The sequence below is a fragment of the Sorex fumeus genome, unplaced genomic scaffold (assembly GCF_029834395.1).
Source record: "Sorex fumeus unplaced genomic scaffold, SorFum_2.1 ptg000098l, whole genome shotgun sequence".
NCBI classification, from domain to species: Eukaryota; Metazoa; Chordata; class Mammalia; order Eulipotyphla; family Soricidae; genus Sorex; species Sorex fumeus.
Window position 1 is genome coordinate 19,531,115 of NW_026606155.1, and position 17,459 is coordinate 19,548,573.

The 17,459-nt window shown below is 51.3% G+C and overlaps 1 protein-coding gene across 1 annotated transcript in view; it reads right to left on the bottom strand.

The window, feature by feature from the left end:
• The window catches only part of LRRC74A (leucine rich repeat containing 74A), a 32,286-nt gene extending 21,447 nt beyond the window's left edge, over positions 1–10,839 (bottom strand). Inside the window, exons 1-4 of the mRNA XM_056133336.1 lie at positions 10,803–10,839; positions 8,256–8,384; positions 3,998–4,170; positions 294–401 (exon numbers count right to left, since the gene is read on the bottom strand). Of these exons, the coding sequence (XP_055989311.1) occupies positions 294–401; positions 3,998–4,170; positions 8,256–8,384; positions 10,803–10,839 (447 nt within the window). The remainder of the gene's footprint in view (positions 1–293; positions 402–3,997; positions 4,171–8,255; positions 8,385–10,802) is intronic.
• Between the last annotated feature and the right edge of the window lie 6,620 nt (positions 10,840–17,459).

The following is a 17,459-nucleotide window of genomic DNA, read 5'->3' on the forward strand; positions in this document are numbered from 1 at the left end:
CATGGTCGTATAACTATCACCTTTCTCTAACCACAGACACCGTCCTTCAGGAAATGATCCCATGTCTTTATTTTGTTGAAAACACGCAGTTCAAGGCAACTCTGTGGAAGGGAGTTTCAGCCCCACTGAGGGGACTGCTCAGGCCCAGTCAGAAATGGTTCCCCAGGTTTCCCTGAGGGCCACAGGGAGCTTGCTGAGAAGCTGCCCTGGGGAGCAGTGGGGGCTAATGTGGGCTAGGCTGTGAGAGTGTGTGTGTGGGGGGGGTGGCAGCGGCGGGGGTGGGGGGGAGGTACCAGCTCCTGTAGGTAGTAGTTCTCCTGCAGCATCTCCATCAGGTACCTCGTGCCCTTCTCTGTGATGAAATTGTCTGCCACCTCCAGCGTGGTCACAGTTGTGTTGGACTTCAGTCGCCATGGTGGGGGGGGCGGAGTGGGAGGAGAAAGACAGATGGTGGGTGACCTCAGTTCCTGGTCCCCTGGCCCCTTTCCGAAAGTTGTGCACTTTCCTGGGCTGGAGCGATAGCACAGCGGCTAGGGCGTTTGCCTTGCACACAGCCAACATGGCTGACCTGAGTTCAATTCCTCCACTCTTCTCTAGAGCCCGGCAAGCTACCGAGAGTATCTTGCCCGCATGGCAAAGCCTGGCAAGCTACCCGTGACATATTCGATATGCCAAACACAGTAACAAGAAAAAGTCTCACGATGGAGATGTTACTGGGCCCGCTCGAGAAAATCGATGAACAATGGGAGGACAGTGACAGTGACAGTGCACTTTCCTGAACACTCCCACCGTGGCTGAGAACAGCCCTTCTGGAAGTGGGAATGGGAGAAGCCAGCCCACCCAGCTATACCAGGACCTGGCACTTCTTTTGCTCTTTGTGTGTCTGTGTTTTGAGTGGTGGGGTGGGTGATTTGGGGTCACACTTGGTGGTGCTCAAGGGCTATACCTGGTTCTATGCTCAGGAGTGCCCTCTGGCAGTGCTCCAGGGACCACAGGCAGTGCTGGAATCCCACTGGGCTTGATTGCATGCAAGGGAAGCACTTTAAACACTACCCCCCCTCCCCGCCCCATCTCTCTGACCCCATTGTGGACATCTTTACCCAAAAGGACTGGGGAGGGGGATTTATAAGAGGGATGTGAAAACATTAAAGTCAGGAAAAGTAAGAGGCCCAGGGAGGTACTGAGCCGACTAGAACTAGTTAAGAGGGCATAGACAAAGATTAACCCAATTAAGGAGGGCATTGAAGCAAGGCTTTAAGAAACTTTTCCTGTGCCTTCTGTCATCTAGCCCTGGCATTGGAAGAAAGCTCTTGGCTAGACTTCTCAAGGAGGGTTGGAAGCGGCTGGACTTAACTCCTTAAGAACCTTGTAGGACAAACTGCATCTTCCTGTGTGTATCCTCCTGGGGGAAGGCCAAGGAAATGACTTGGGGTCTAAGGGGTGGGGTAGCTCTCACTGGAACTTAATTATCCCTGTTCTCCCTCCCTCCCTCCCTTCCTTCTTCCCTCCCTCCCTTCCTTCTTCCCTCCCTCCCTTCCTTCTTCCCTCCCTCCCTCCCTCCCTTCCTTCCTTCCTTCCTTCCTTCCTTCCTTCCTTCCTTCCTTCCTTCTTTCCTTCCTTCCTTCCTTCCTTCCTTCCTTCCTTGTTTTAGGCCACACCGACTGGTGTTCAGAGTTGCTTTTGTTTGTGTTTTGCTTTTTGGGTCACACCTGGCGACGCACGGGGGTTACTCCTGACTTTGCACTCAGGAATCACTTCTGGCAGTGCTCAGAGGACCATACGGGATGCTGGGAATCGAACCCGGGTCGGCCGTGTGCAAGGCAAATGCCCTACCTGCTGTGCTATTGTTCCAGTCTCAGTATTCAGGGTTTATTCTCGCTCTGCACTCAGGACTCACTCCTGAAAGGATTGGGGGGAAATTATGGGTTGCCAGGGATCGAACCTGGGTCAGCTGCATGCAAGGCAAGCACCCTACCAGCTGTAATATCTCTCCACCCCAATCTGAGCATTTTCAATGCATGTCAGGCAGTTGAGGGAAGCAGTTGGTAGGGCAGGAATGAGAGAGAATGAGCATTGGCTCAAGCCAGTGCTGTGTGGGCGTCCTCTCCCCCTTCATGACATGACCCAGGCTCAGCAACCTGGGGTGGGCACTTTTCAGTCATGCTCAGAGGCTGGTGACGTGGCCCAGTCGGTCTCCCTGCCGTTATGTCAGCAGAGCCAGGCCACAGGAAGTGATATAATCCCCTCCCACCCCCAGAGCCTTCCTGGGGACTCCTTAAGAGCCCCATGACCAACTCCACCCACGCTCACTCTCGGGGTGGGGGAGGGTCTATGTCCCCTTCTGTGTGGACTGCTGGCAAAATGGGGCGAACAGAGAACAGCCCAGCTGCCAAGGGCGGTGCCTCGCTCAGAACAGGGCCCCGGGCTAGGTGCTGTGGCAGAGACTCCCCGGAAGAATGAAATATGATCCCACTTATCAGGGAGCACCTGAGACGAGCAGGGGAACCGCCACACGTGCAAAGTGAAAGGACAGAGCAGAGACGCGCATGCCCAGTCAAGTGGCACGTCAGCCCAGCGGTCCAGGGAGAGAGAGCTCCAGAGAAACCCAGGACAGAGCCCCCTCAACCCAGCCACCGCTGCTGAGGATCGAGGGGGCCAGCCCCGAGAGAGCCTCGTCATGATCCGCCTTTCCCCCACCACACTCCCGAGGTAAAGGGGCACTCCTGACACTTCATTCATCAGCCGTTTTGCTGTCAGCACAGCTGGTTCCTGTTGCCCTTCCCTCCTTCCCCTACACCCCCGAAGGCAGCATAGTCTCACCTGGCCAGCAGGTGGCTTTGGAATGGGCCTGGGCTACATGCAAAGGTTGTCCTGCGTCTATGAATGAGTGAGGGCTTTTCCCTTTTGATGCTGAACTGGTTTGTGATGGCCCCTAAGTGAATGGGCTGCCGGCGGTATCGGGCAGGCCTGTTTGGGTTTGAAATAGTGTGGGTCTTTTTTTTTTTTTTCCTGTGAAGGAAGTTTGTTTCATAGGCAATTGATTGTAGTTATGTAAAGGGGTGATGAATTTCAAGGTGAAGTCCAAGTTCACTCATGCCAAGCTGGGAGACAGACAGACAGACAGACAGACAGACACACACACACACACACACACACACACACACAGATAGACAGACAGACAGACAGACAGACAGAGATAGTATAGGGCTTGCCTTGCACTTGGCAGACCCTAGTTCAATCAATCCTTGGCACCATATATGACCCTTCAAGCTCTGCCAAAAGTGATCCCCGAGCACTGCCGGATGTGGTCCCAGAACCAAAAGGAAGAGGAGAGGCGCTGGAGTGATAGCACAGCGTGTAGAAAGAGGAGAGGGGCTGGAGTGATAGCACAGTGTGTAGGGCATTTGCTTGCACGCGGCCGACCCAGGTTCGATTCTCAGCATCCCATATGGTCCCCTGAGCACCGCCAGGAGTAATTCCTGAGTGCAAATCCAGGAGTAATCCCTGAGCATCGCCAGGTGTGACCCAAAAAGAAAAAAAAAAAGAAAGAAAGAGAGAGGAGAAATAGACAGACAGACTGACAGTGCATTCTTCTGTAAGAAAGAAAACATGGCCCACTCTACAGAAGCAGGCCCTTGAGTGGAACAGTAAAGCAGGACCCCCCCCCCCCCCCATTTAAGGCAGAGGTCAGCTTGGCAGTGGAACCCAGTTGCCATCCTGACCTGGTCCTCACGAGTGCCCAGACCTGCCCACAGGAAAAGTGCTCAGATGCCCGAGACCTGGGCCCCAGCAGCCTCCCAGGAGCTAGTGGGGACCCCTGGCCTCTGGGGTGACCCCCTAGGGCAGCCAAGCAGAACCTAGGACAGGGTGGGGGTGGGGGTGAGCATCCGGTTGCAGTTCAAGATTCTCTGGGGTGCAGAGAGCTCTCCTACCCTCCACCCCAGCATGAGCCCCTGTCCCCCAGCCCCCGCCCCCTAGCCCCTGCCCCCATGCTCACCACCAGGGTGATGGCGATCGCCTTGATCCCCTTGGGCCCCAGCCCGTGGTGGTTGAGGTTCACCACAGTCTCGTCCATGGTGCGCAGGAAGCGGGAGACAGGAGCAACGCCCACCAGTTTGCAGGCCTCCAGGTACAGCTCCTTCTGCCCAGTGGTGAAGAATTTCTCCGTGTCTGCAGAGAAAGATAGAGACGGGAGGATGTGGGAGGGGGGTGTCCTACCCCGGCCCTCCTCCCCTCCCCCCCTCTGACTAGCGAGCCTCCCTCTCCCCCACCTCAGAATCTGTCTTTTGGGAGTGTGTGCTCTAGAAAGCATTCGCGGCCGCGCGACATCTTATTTTGACATCTTATTCCTACTTTGGACAAACTGGCAGGCTACCGAATGTAGCCTGCCCACAGGGCAGAGTCTGGCAAACTCCCCGTGGCGTACCCAATATGCCAAATACCAGTAACAATGATGGGTCTCATTCTCCTAAAGAGCCTTGAATATAATCTCAGGACTAGGATGAAGGAGACGTTACTGGGGCCTGCTCGAGGCAATCGACGAATAACAGGATGATTTGTGATTTGTTGATTTGTACTCTAGAGAGGGCAGGAAGTCAGCCAGTGGAGGGCAGGGGGACCCTAACTCTCTCTTGAGCTGATTTCAGGTTGGAACTTTTCCAGGGACAAGCAGCAAGAAGGTCCCTGCTTGGCTGCATCCCATCCCTGGCCATCAGGAATGAAAAAAAGGCCCACGGGGCTGAATCAATAGTATGGCAGGGAGGGTACTTGCCTTGCACGCAGCCAACCTGGGTTCAATCCTTGCACCCCATACAGTCCCTGGAGTACCCCCCAGGAGTGATCCCTCAGTGCAGAGTCAGGAGTAAGCCCTGAGGATGGCTGGGTGTGACCCCCCCAAACAAACAAACAAAAAATTAAAAAGCCCACCCAGTCCAGCTTGGAAAGGTTGGCTGCATACGGACAGGTCCATTTATGGGGGTGTGCGTCTTCACTTCAGATTCTGTTCTTAAAACATGGGTAGGGCTGGGAGAGAGCTCTTTGTGGTATGCACAAGACCCCAAGTTCAATCCCTAGCTCTGCACAGTCTCCTCCCCCTCAATCCCCGTTAACACTACCTGGTGCATCCCTGGTGCACCCAAACTACAGACTGAGCATCATGGCAGTGGCTTATGGGTTCCCCACCCCCAAATCCCTACTTGAAGGGCCCTAAATCCCTACTTCAAGGAGTTAGAGGAGAACTAAGTGAGAGTTGGCTTCTCCCAGGGCTGACCCCCGAGTCTCAGCGAGCGGCACAAACCTGCATTTGCTGGGCCTCCCTCCCACACTCTGCACACCCACTGGCAGCAAGGACTGTGGTCCCTACTCTGTCAGCAACAAAGCAGCGCTGTCCCTCTCGGCTTTTCTCAGGGGCACCAGCATATCAGGGCTGAGGCATTTGTTTCCTCAGGTGCACTTTTTGGGGGCCTTTTATTCACTTAGTTTTGGCTTTGGGGGCCATACTCGGTGGCACTCAGGGCTCACTCTGGGCTCTGCTCTCAGGGACCGCTCCTGGCAGTGCTCAGAAGTCCACGTGGGGATCAAACCCAGGGTGGCTGTGTGCAAGGCAAACACCCTAACCATTGTCCTATCCCTCCAGCCCTGACTTGGGGCCTTAATGCCCAGACTCTCGACTGTCCTGGCTGAGGGCCTGGCACTGTCTGGCTGCCCCATCACCGTGTCCACTCCTGGCACGACATGGCAGGGATTCCTGAGGCCAACCAAGCTCTGTGCCTGTGTTTGTCTCTGGCTGCCAGCCCCTGGAGCCCGCCCGTGTCAGGGCAGACCGTGGCAGCTCTGTGCGGGGGAGAGCACTGTGGGCAGTGGAGGGGTGAAGCAGGAGCCCGGTCTTCCCAGGCCCCAGGGCTCAGCCGCCCAGGCCACAGCCTGTGTGGGCAGAAACTGAGGCATGGGGGTGGCGCGCGATTATCTCCCTGGTCTCCCCTGCAGCTGGCAGTTCCCGTGGGGCTGGTTTCCTAGTCTGGCCTGGAGCCCCGCCAGCCCTATTCTGGCCTGGGAGCGCCCTTCTGTCCCTGTGCCGGGAGCAGGAGCCTGGACCTGCGATCCTGCCCCATCACAGGCTGGCGGAGCCAGACCCAGTCAGGAGGGGCTCACGGTCGCCCAGGCTCCACCATGGCTTGGAGTCTGGCTCCAGCTCTGCTGAGGATGTTCTCTGGCCCTATTCACAGAGGTTTTAGTCACTTGCCAAAATGGCATCAGCACTGGGGAGGTGGGTGGCGGGGAGCAATGGGACTGTGTTCTGTCGCCAGACCCTCCTAGGGAAAAAAAATCCACTGTTGAAATCGAACTCGGGTTGGCCATGTTGGCTGCGTGCAAGGCAAACGCCCTACCGCTGTGCTATCGCTCCAGCCCCTGTTGAAATCAATGTGAGTGGTGACCTGGAGGTGAAGTTAGAATGTGTGTGTGTGTGTGTGTGTGTGTGCGCGCGTGTGTGTTGTGTGTGTGTGTGTGTGTTTCAGGGAAGGTGGGCGGAAGAGATAGAAACAGAGAGAGAGAGAGAGAGACAGACAGACAGACAGACAGACAGACAGAAACAGAGACAGGGCATTCATGCGGACGGAGAGTGCAGAGTAAAGTTGGATGTTGATGGGAGCTGGTGTGTGTGTGAGAGAGAAAGAGAGACAGAGACAGACAGACAGAGACAGACAGAGAGACAGAAGCAGAGAAACAGAGACAAAGAGACAGAGAGCCATGTCTCCATGTGGAGAGGGAAGTTGGATGCTGACCTTGATGAGAGCTGGTGTGTGTGTGTGTGTGTGTGTGTGTGTGTGTGTGTGTGAGAGAGAGAGAGAGAGAGACAGACAGACAGACAGACAGACAGACACAGAGAGAGAGAGACAGACAGACAGAGAGACAGACAGAGAGACAGAGGCAGAGAGAGAGAGTCAGGTCTCCGTGTGGAGAGGGAAGTTGGGTGCTACCTTGATGGGAGCATTTATGAACTGAGGACACAGAGGAGCCCAGAGGAACAGAACAGCTTTCTGCCTCTCTGCCTCCCAGCTGCAGGAAACGCATGCAATCACTACTGGGCTGGCGGACTGGGCAGCGGGGCTGGCCATCAGGTGGGATCAGCCCCTTCTCCTCCCACCTTCCCTTCCGTTGTGGATACGCGCTTGCTTGCAGTGCTCTCATACCTGGCTGCAGTGCTTTTCCGGCGTCACTGTGGTGCTCACCTGGGCCTTCCTCCCAGCTAGCCTTGCGGCTATCTCTCGTGCTGCTGCTCACCGGGGCCTGCACACTTCTCTACTGGTGGCGCTTGCACACATCTGCCTGTGTGCTGGAACCTACACGCTCCACAGCAGCCCCTGGGATCACGCTCTATGCAGATGGGGGGCACCGGGGACCGAACTCAGGGTCTCATGCTCGCAAGACATGCTTATAGCCATTGAGCCAGCCCCTGGGCCCCTTCCTATGTTCCTCTGCGTCCTTCCCTCCTGGGGGGAAGTGGGAGGGAGGGGCACCTGCTGTTTCCAATAACCAGGTAATTACCCTACCCCCTCCTCCCTTAGCTGCTCCCCCCAGTCCTGGGAACACTTCTGGAGAGGGAAAACCTGAAGAAGGGGCCAGCAAGAGCAGTCGCATGAGCAGGGAAAACACTCAGGGTGCGAGACGGGCCTAGATACCATTGGTCCCTAGATATGGAATGCAGAAGGGGGGTCAGAGGGCAGGGGATCGGGCGGGGAATCAGCGTGCTTGCTAGTTCCCCATGGGCTGCGGCAGTTCACACAAGCTCCCCCCAACCTCCAAAGCCAGCATTTCTCCTTTGGAAGAGACGGCAAGCTAATAAAGCAGACCTCCAGGGGCTACCACAAAGTCCACACAAGAAGCCGCCTGGGGCCACACTCAGAGAAGCGAACGTCCTCATTTCTCCCTACAATTTCCTCTCCTTTCCTTTTTGGACCACACCCAGTGGTCCTCAGGGATCACACCTGGCGGGACAGAAGGGGTGGCAGGGATGGAACTCAGGTCGATCCCAGGCAAGGCAAGTGCCTTAACCTGCCGTACTATCCCCCCGGCCCCTCCCTGCAGTTTTCTCTCTGTTCACAAGGAAGCCAGGAGGCTCGGGAGCACAGCTGCCACTGGTCAGCAGGCCGGTCCTGAGGGCCCGCCCCCAGCCGCGCCCAGGAGCCAAGCAGCACACAGATGCTTCTACTCCTTTCTCTGCAGAGAGCGCCACACACCCCAGCTGCCCTGCCTACCTTCCAGCTCCAGGTCTGTTTCTGGATTCTCCTGAGCCGTCTTCTCCTTATCCACGACCACCGTGGCTTCGGCCTCGCAGTATAGGGTCTCATCGCTGCTCTGTGGCCTCGGCAAGGATTCGGTGTCCTCTGCAAACAAAGAGTCATCTTTCTGACGGCTGACCCCCACTGGCCTCTCCCAGGGAGGAACCCCCTACACGCGCCCCCCCCACAACCCCTTGCTTTCTGCCTCTGCTCTTTTCTTCTGCACCCCAGATCCTGGCTGCAGCCTCCGTCTCTCAGGGTGCTGCAGATCTGTTGCTGTGTCTAGACCCGTGTATGTGTGTGTGTGTGTGCGCGCACACGTGCTCCATTCTCCAAGCCCCCCTCCCATGAATAGGCAGTGGGATCTTGTGCTAGACCCTTCATCCCATCCCTCCCTCACCCAATACTCCCTGCACTCCTGCTTCACTGTTTGGAGCCAGAGAGAGAGAGAGAGAGAGAGAGAGAGAGAGAGAGAGAGAGAGAGAGAGAGAGACGAGTCTTGCTTACTACACCTTTTCTTTTCGCTTTGTTTTTTTGTTTTATTTTGTTTTTTGGCCCATACCCAACGATGTTCAGAAGTTACTCCTGGCCCTCCTGGCAGTGCTCAGAGGACCATATGGGATGCTGTGGATGGAAGCCCGGATGAGACGCCTTACCTGATGTACTATCTCTCCAGCCCCTCTCCCCCACCTTACTACTCTTTTCCTTTCTATTGGCTTAAGGGAGTGCAGGTTCTGTTGTTCTTCTGGATTCAGGATGTGTGTGGATACTCTGGTTTCCTTATTGGCTGGCACAGAGGATGTTTGGGTGGGGGAGGTGTGGCCAGAAGCAAGGCGGATGACATGGGCAGCTGTTCAGTTAGAGCAGACTCCGGCACTGGAGGGACAGCCCTGCCGCTGAGCATTGGCTCTAGCTTCTCTTCTTCCCAATCCAATATTTGTCAATAAGCATGGAAAGGAAGGACTTGCAAAAATTTCCCTTATTTTTTTGTGGAGGGGTGGGTGTTGTTTTTAAGCTGCATATGGCAGTACTCAGAGCTGACTCATCGCTCTGTGCTCAGGAATCACTCCTGGTAGGACTGGGGGGGACATATTGGGTTCCGGGGATCAAACCCCAATCAGCTGCATGCAAAGCAAGAGCTCTACCCATTGAATATCTCCTTAGCCCCACAAAAATTTCTCTTGCATCAGAACTGATGGCTCTGAATGAATGAATATCCCTGTTCTTTTTTTTTTTTTTTTTGCTTTTTGGGTCACATCCAGTAATGCACAGGGGTTACTCCTGGCTCTGCACTCAGGAGTTACTCCTGATGGTGCTCAAGGGACCATATGCGATTCTGGGAATCGAACCCGGGTCGGCCACGTGCAAGCAAACGCCCTACCCGCTGTGCTATCGCTCCAGCCCCAGAATATCCATGTTCTTCATTTTCTTTCCACCAGGCCTTGCACATACTAGATTTAATTTTTCTGTCTCTGGGTCCAGTGCTGGGCTAATCTGAGTTCAGTTCTGTGCTCCCCAGAGCCTCACCCAAAGGTCCAGAGCTAGTCTGCCCATATCAGCAGGACATCCTGGTTTGGAGTAGACACGTTCCGCCACCTGATGCCATCAGAACATTGCCAACTTGCTCTTTGGGTGGGCTGAACCTTTGGCTAGGGGTCTCAAGTTTTTACCTCCCAGCTCTTTTTTTTTTCTTCTTTGGGTCACACCCGGCGATGCACAGGGGTTATTCCTGGCTCATACACTCAGGAATTACTCCTGGCGGTGCTCGGGGGACCATATGGGATGCTGGGAATCGAACCTGGGTCGGCTGCATGCAAGGCAAACACCCTACCCGCTGTGCTATTGCTCCAGCCCCCCTCCCAGCTCTTAAGATAGTAGAATTCCCACTGTGTCCACATGGGTCTGCTTTTTTCTTAGTCTTATCCTAGATCCTATTCCCAGCATTTATTTCCCAGTCTGGAAGGCAAGGCCCATATGAGCAGGGGTGAAAGTAGCAGTAGACAGGCACTCAGAGGACTTCTAGAAGCTAAACCTGATCAAAGCATGCAGACTTTCTGAGTTTACGTTTCACCAAAATGTTTTAGAATTCCACCCAGGCAGTGGAACACTGGGAAACATTGAATAGGTTCCCCAGAAACCAAACCAAACCTGATTTGTCATGCTAGACAATTTATGGGTCATAAATATTCTCAACCTATCTGGCTTCAAAACACTAACGTGACATCAACCGACTCACAAAACGGAAAAGACTAACAGACTCACAAAATGGAAAACACTAACATGACATCAACCGACTCACAAAATGGAAAAAGACACCTAGAACTAGCATAGGCCAGTTCCGCAGAAGCTCTGCCCTGAACCATCTCCACTTTGGCCAGCCCTGAGGTCAGGTCAATGTAACACAGCCTCCTACTTCTAGAGGGTCCCAGGTAAGGAGGGAAGGGGGCTTTGGGAGTGATGTGACTGCTGGGTGTCATACTGAGACAGAGGGCCTGAGTGGTGAGAAATGAGATGCCTTTTCACCTTTTGTGACAGACTCAAGAGATTCGTTACTGTCCATGGTGCCAGGGCCTTCTCAGGGGTTGCTGCCAGGTTCTTGCCACCTTTTTGTTGTTTCTTTAAGAAGTACACTTGCCTATTCACCTGTCTTATGTTTGGTGCACCTGCCTTCATACAGACAAATCCCAGGGTGGGCAGGCTGTAGCTATTCTTACGTTCCAGCAAGCCCTGGAGAGAGTAGGCTTTGGTGGGAACTGGGCGAGCATGAATTTGACCCCAACTCTGCCTGGGAGAGGTCACTACTTCCTGGGCTCATGGAGGGAAGTGACATACTAATGTATTCTTGGGAGCCCTGTCAAAAGGATGCCCGTCAGCCCGCGACTTTGTGACTTAGGAGTCACTTTCATTTCATCTCCAACATTCCATGACCTCATGCAGTCATTGTGATCCACCTGAGCGGACTTGGCAACACCCTCTTGGTGGCTCGGGCAGTCATCTTTTCTCCTATGTTCACTGAGGCCAAGCCCAGGCTTGTCTGTGAGTGCTCAGGTGTTGTGGGCGGCCTCTCAGTGTTTGTTGTATTTCCCTGGGAGGCAGGACCACACCCCAGCTCTTTAATCAGGTGATTGTGAAGAACCATCACCATGTTCTTCTCTCAAGGTGTTTGTGCTTCGGGTACAACGTATTTCAGTGATGGGTGAACACGTTTTTTTCTACCCAGTTCTTTCTTTTTTTCTTGTCCTTTTGGGAGAATATCCTCAACCTTGGAGCAGAAGATCAAAATCAAAGCACGACAAACATATGCTCTATCTCTACAACTTGTTGCAGCCAAAACATTGTTCATTTCAAACTACCGTGCGGCCTAACTTGGAACCACTTAACCATCGTTTCCACGCTGGGCTGTTTTCACATGTCTCGAAGTTGAAGTTCACTTGCAATTTACTGTCAAGGGAATCTGGAGGCGTGTTTATTCCTTCCTGATAAGCTTTCGGCACATCAACTGTCAGGTCAGTGTTTGAAGGGCTTTGGGACATGAACATTCTGCTGTGGCCCACAGAAGAAGGATGCAGATCTAGGAATGTGTATAGGGAGAACATAGAACCTTGATTCAAAGGGAATATGTAAGTCAGAAATGCTGCTCATTCAACACTCATGTTGACAAACACGGAGCATCTACAATGCATAAGACAATAGGATGGGTTGGGAATGTAGCCATGAGTAAAACAGGAGTAAGATATCCCTTTCGAGGAATGTAGGATATTAGCTGGTTAATATATTACTGGTTCATAAACCAGATTGTCCCGAGGTTAGGGGGAATCCTGGGTAAATACTTTTGGCAGAACTCCTAAGCATATAAACAAATTGAGTCCCTCTTAATCATCATTCTAATGGTCTTATCTCATATGGTTTCTCAAAATAAACACCAAAAAGGTTAGGGAAATGGTAATTTCTTTGTATTCTCCTTGTAGTAGGGCTGAGTCTTGAAGACCCTTCAGATATCTGGTCAACCCCACCTAGTGTGGAGGACAAGAAAGTGTTCTTAAGGGTAGAAATGAGGACCGGGAAATAGAATGCAGGTACCTAAGGGTCTTCTGAACAGCACCATATGATCTCAGGAATGATGGATGACTTAGTGATTGAAAGGAAGATACTCCAAATTTTTATTGAGTAGAGACACCCCTTGCCTGGGGGCTGGGGCAGTACTGGAAACTTAAAAGGGTTGTGAGAGAGATTCCCTGGGAATTCAAGAAAGAGCTAGAAGTTTCTTCAAGCTGCGGAGCATTCGTGGGCTCTAGACAAGTTGAGTTTGGAGGAAAAGCATTTCCCAGAAGATAAGTGAAGGAAGGTAGGAGACTTCAAGATGAGTTTTGGGGGGTGGGGAGTAAAGGGTTCACAGAGGAATAAGGACGGGAAACTACAAACATCAGATAGTTTCAGGAATAGATTCAAACTCAGCTAGAAGACACAGAAAACAATTTTTTTTGGTTTTGGGGTCATGCCTGGCAATGCTCAGGGGTTACTCCTGGGTCTGTACTCAGGAATCATTCTTGGTGGTGCTCTGGGGACCATATGGGATGCTGGGGATCAAACCCAAGTAGGCTGTGTGCAAGGAAAATGTCTTATCCATTGTCTATCTTTCTAACTCTACACAGAAGATTTTTGAACAAGAATATTGTATAATCAGATATTTTCTTTATAATGGTAACCATCACCATCATCATCATCATTATTATTATTATTATTATTATTATTTGGGGGAGAGGATCTGGGACACACCTGGCAGTGCTCAGGGCTTACTCCTTGCTCTCTGCTCAGGATCAGCCTCGAGTTGCTCAGAGAATCATATATGATACTGGGGGTTGAACATGTGTTGGTCATGTACCAGGCAGGCTCCCTTAACCCCTGTATATCTTTTTCAAAACTATTTTATTATTATTATTATTTAATGTATCACTGTGAGGTACAGTTACAGACTTACAAACTTTTGTGCTTATGTTTCAGTCATACAATGATCGAGTACCCATCCCTCCACCGGTGCCCATTCTCCATCACCAATGATCCCAGTATCCCTCCCACCACCACCCTCATTCCCCCCTCCCCTCGCCTCTGTGGCAGGAGCATTCCCTTTTGTTCTCTCTCTCTTCTTTTGGTCTTGCTTTTTTGTCTCTAGTTCTCTTCTGGCTGGTATCATTTCCTAAGTCCATCTTAATCTTTCATACTTTCATAAAAAGTACTAGTCAGGTATTTTTGGAAATTGTCTCTGATTTGGGGGTCATCTGATATTCTATCCTGGTGGGCAGGGTTTTGGAGGCACCTTTCTTAGGGGCCCATGAAGCTGATCTGTGTTACAGGGTCAGTGTAGTCAGTGCGGCCTCTGCCAGGTTTCACCTCTGCCAGCTGTCAAGCCATTCTTTTCTCCTTATTTAATCTATATTTGTATAGGAGATTTTTAAAGATTATGCAAGTGTCCTGTATCTGCTTAAATGTTTTTGCACACTACTCAATTTTTATTTGCGTGAAAGCTTTTAAATTTATTTAAGCTTCTATTTTGTATGAGAAGTTTTTAAAAAATAAAAACCTTTTATTTATTTAAGACTTTTATTTATTTAAAAGCCTGAAAGCCTAGATGTTTATCACTTTATCTTGGCTCTGTGATCAGGGTTCACTCCTGGAAATGCTTAGGGGACTATATACAGTGCCGGGGATTGAACAGGGGTTGAGTGCTTGCAAGGCAAATACGTTAACCTCTTTACGTTCTCTCTGACCTCACTAACTTTAGCATCCCTTGAAGTTTTTCTGAAACACAATTGTAATCCTTTATTTAGGTATTACCTCTGGCTACTCAATTGCTACAATGATAACTTTGAGCCATTGCTAGACTCATGATAAAGTAAAAAGTATTCCCTCCTTCAAGAAAAAGTTTGTCAAAGTTTGTCATTGTATTTATTAGCTATTAAATGACTACTGAAGGTCTGAGTTCTCCATAGGAAAGAATGGTGAGAAAAAGAATCAAGGAAAGTTGGCAGAAACCACATCCTGAAGAAAGATTTAGGAAGAACAACCAAAGAAAGAAGACCAGGGCTATAATTTTTATTATTTATTTATTTTTGACTTTTCGGACTGTACCTGGTGATGCTCAGGAGCGATAGCACAGCGGGTAGGGCATTTGCCTTGTATGTGGCCGACCTGGGTTCTATTCCTCTGTCCCTCTCAGAGAGCCCGGCACGCTACCAAGAGTATCCCACCCACACGGCAGAGCCTGGCAAGCTCTCCATGGTATATTCAATATGTCAAAAACAGTAACAACAAGTCTCACAATGGAGACGTTACTGGTTCCCGCTCGAGCAAATCGATGAACAATGGACAGTGCAGTGCTACCTGGTGTTGCTCAGAGGTTACTCCTGACTCCACACTCAGGAGTTACTCTTGGCCAAGTACAGAAGACTATATGAGATGCCAGGGAGGTACCTGGTAATGACACAAAGTATGTAAATGTGTGTGTGTGTGTGTGTGTGTGTGTGTGTGTGTGTGAAGTATGGTGTAATGGAATCAATAGGTGGTGACAATGAAAGTGTGGTGGGCTTTGGCACATTGTAAGGGCAGAGGGGACTTGAAGTAGGGAAGTCTGTGAGTCCAGGGCCAGAGTCTTCCTGGAAAGTCAGAGGGGGTCAAAAAAAAAAAAGTAAAAGTGAGGATAGGTTAACACTGACGAAAGCATGATAAATCTCACACATGAATGTGTGAATCAGTGAACAAATGAAAAGAATCAACCCAGACCAGCGGGAACATACCGACACTATTCAGTCAGGAATTTTGAACATCCCATAGGAAAGATTAACCTTAGAAGAGCCAGTTTACAAGATGGGCAGGCAGCTCAGGTGATCATAAAACTTGAAGCTAGAAACTCTCTCAGCTTATCCCGTCTGAGAGGCTGTTTGTGTTCTCCAGACATACACGTTCGATATAATAGCTATCAGCCCCTTATAACTTGAGCCCTTGAAACTTTGAATTGAGATGTATTGTCCGTGTAACACACACACAGGATTTTAGAGATAGACACGCAGATGGCCTTCTAAACATCAATGACATGTTAAAATATAAAAATTCTTGTTTCTGCGGGGCCAAAGCATTATTCAATTTAACCTGCTTTTAAATGCTTTTTTTGGTGTGGGGCTACTAGAAAACAATTAAATGAATAAACAAGTAGTTCACAATTTATTTCCCTTGGGCAGTGCTGCTCTAACCTTGGTCAGTTGCCTCTGCAGTCCTGCAGGAAGCATGCCAATAGCCTGAAAACTGACGTGTTCAGCCAACACAACCAAGGCACACACTATCAAACTTCCACACATACCTGTTGGTATAAATCAAATCTGAATCTTCAAGGGACCACATTTTCTACACATAGAAAATTTTCCTTGAGAGAGCATTTTGAATGTCTCAAAGTATTGCAAAACCTTCTGCTTGTCCCCCACCCCCCCATGGTAGACCCGGATGTTTCCCATTGCCTGTGCTTGTTATCAACAGTTGGAATGAATTGAGACACCCATACGTTCTCTCTTCTTGGAATAGTTGTGACGTGAGGAGGCTGCGGATGATACTTGTAATTTTGCTTTGGGGAAGCCTGAGGTGGTAATTCTGGCCAACCCCCTTCCTTTGATTCTGTAGCTACGACTTCTTTAGCACACAGTAGTAGCTTGAAGAAGCCAGGGATAGTGGAAGAAGACCATCCATTAGGAACATCCCAGAGTTGGCTCAGTTCTAAAAATATAATTGTCAACGGTGAAGCTTGGGTCTGGCACTCTGAGGAATCAAGATCAGGTTATCTGACGGGTTCTGTGGTAAGGAAATGCCAGAGCCAGGAACTCAGCTCAATGTTGCTCATTACTTTCTAATCTGGTTCATCAGGAAACAAAAAAGAGGATGACCAGGCAATCTGGGTGAACTTGTCTCAGGAAAGTTCTCTGAAAGAACAAGACATTAGTGACTGCCATACTTTGCCCAACCCTTGTGACCCGAACAGCCCAAACTGAGGCTGACCTTCAGCAGAGTTCTGAGCCAGACTCCAGAAGGACCTGGTGAATATCCAAGAGCCCCATCCCAGACTGTTAAGTCAGAACTCTGGGAAGAGGGTGCAGGAATGTCTTTTGAAGACATTTCTCAAGAGGAAAGGGAGTCATCAGTTCAAAAATTGGTAAACATAGTTTCTAGATCAGTTCAATTTAGTATTTGATTTGGAACTTGGACTTCTGGGTAACTTGGGACAAAATGGAAGGACGGTGCAAGGAAGGTTATTTAAGCCATGTCAAAGGAGTGGGCCTGGCTTCAGGGTGGCTTTGGTAGAACTAATGTTTGGGTGCTGATTTCTTAGAGGCTTCTTTACCTTCAGTTTAGCACGTGCTTCATTTTAAGCTTACACTGCCTCTAGAGCTGAAAGGACAGCACCCCCCACTGACTCTCTTCTCCTTCCTCCTTGCAGGCTTTCAGTGTTATGATGTATCCAGCTGGTCCTGGATCGGGTGACTCCCCAGAGGGCTTCCAGGAACAGCCGAGGCTCCAACCACAAATTGGAAATTGCACAGCTCAGACACTGGGTACTGAAGGGAAAAGGGGCCCCTTTGGAACAGGAAGCAAGTTGTGGACACAACTTGGGACCTAGAAACGGAGTGTGTGTGTGTGTGTATATGTGTGTGTGTGTGTGTGTGTGTGTGTGTGTGTGTGTGTGTGACCAGACACAAGTGAGAACACCGGGAGGGATGCAAGGTGGACCTCTCAGGACTGAGATGCACTACAGTGCCTCAGAGAGGAGCTCAATTTCAAATCGGGCGCTCAGACTGCGGCGGGGAGCTAGGTAGGCCGGGCGGGTTGCCAAGGGAACCGGCCTCCACGCTCAGGCGGGCGCCAGCGAGGACCGGAGATCTTAATAAAGTTGTGTTGAAGCGCCGCGCTGGCCACGTGAGGTGGGCGGGCAGGGGCGTGTCCGGGGCGGGGCGATCCCGGGTGAGACTGAGGGCAGCCGGGAGGGGCGGGGCGAGTCCGGGCGGGGCGGGGCTATCCCGGGGAGGGGCGGGGCGAACCTGGGTGGGGCGGAGCTGAGGGCAAGCCGGGCGGGGCGATCCCAGGACGGGGCGGGGCTATCCCGGGGAGGGGCGGGGCGAGCCGGGGCGGGGCGGAGCTGAGGGC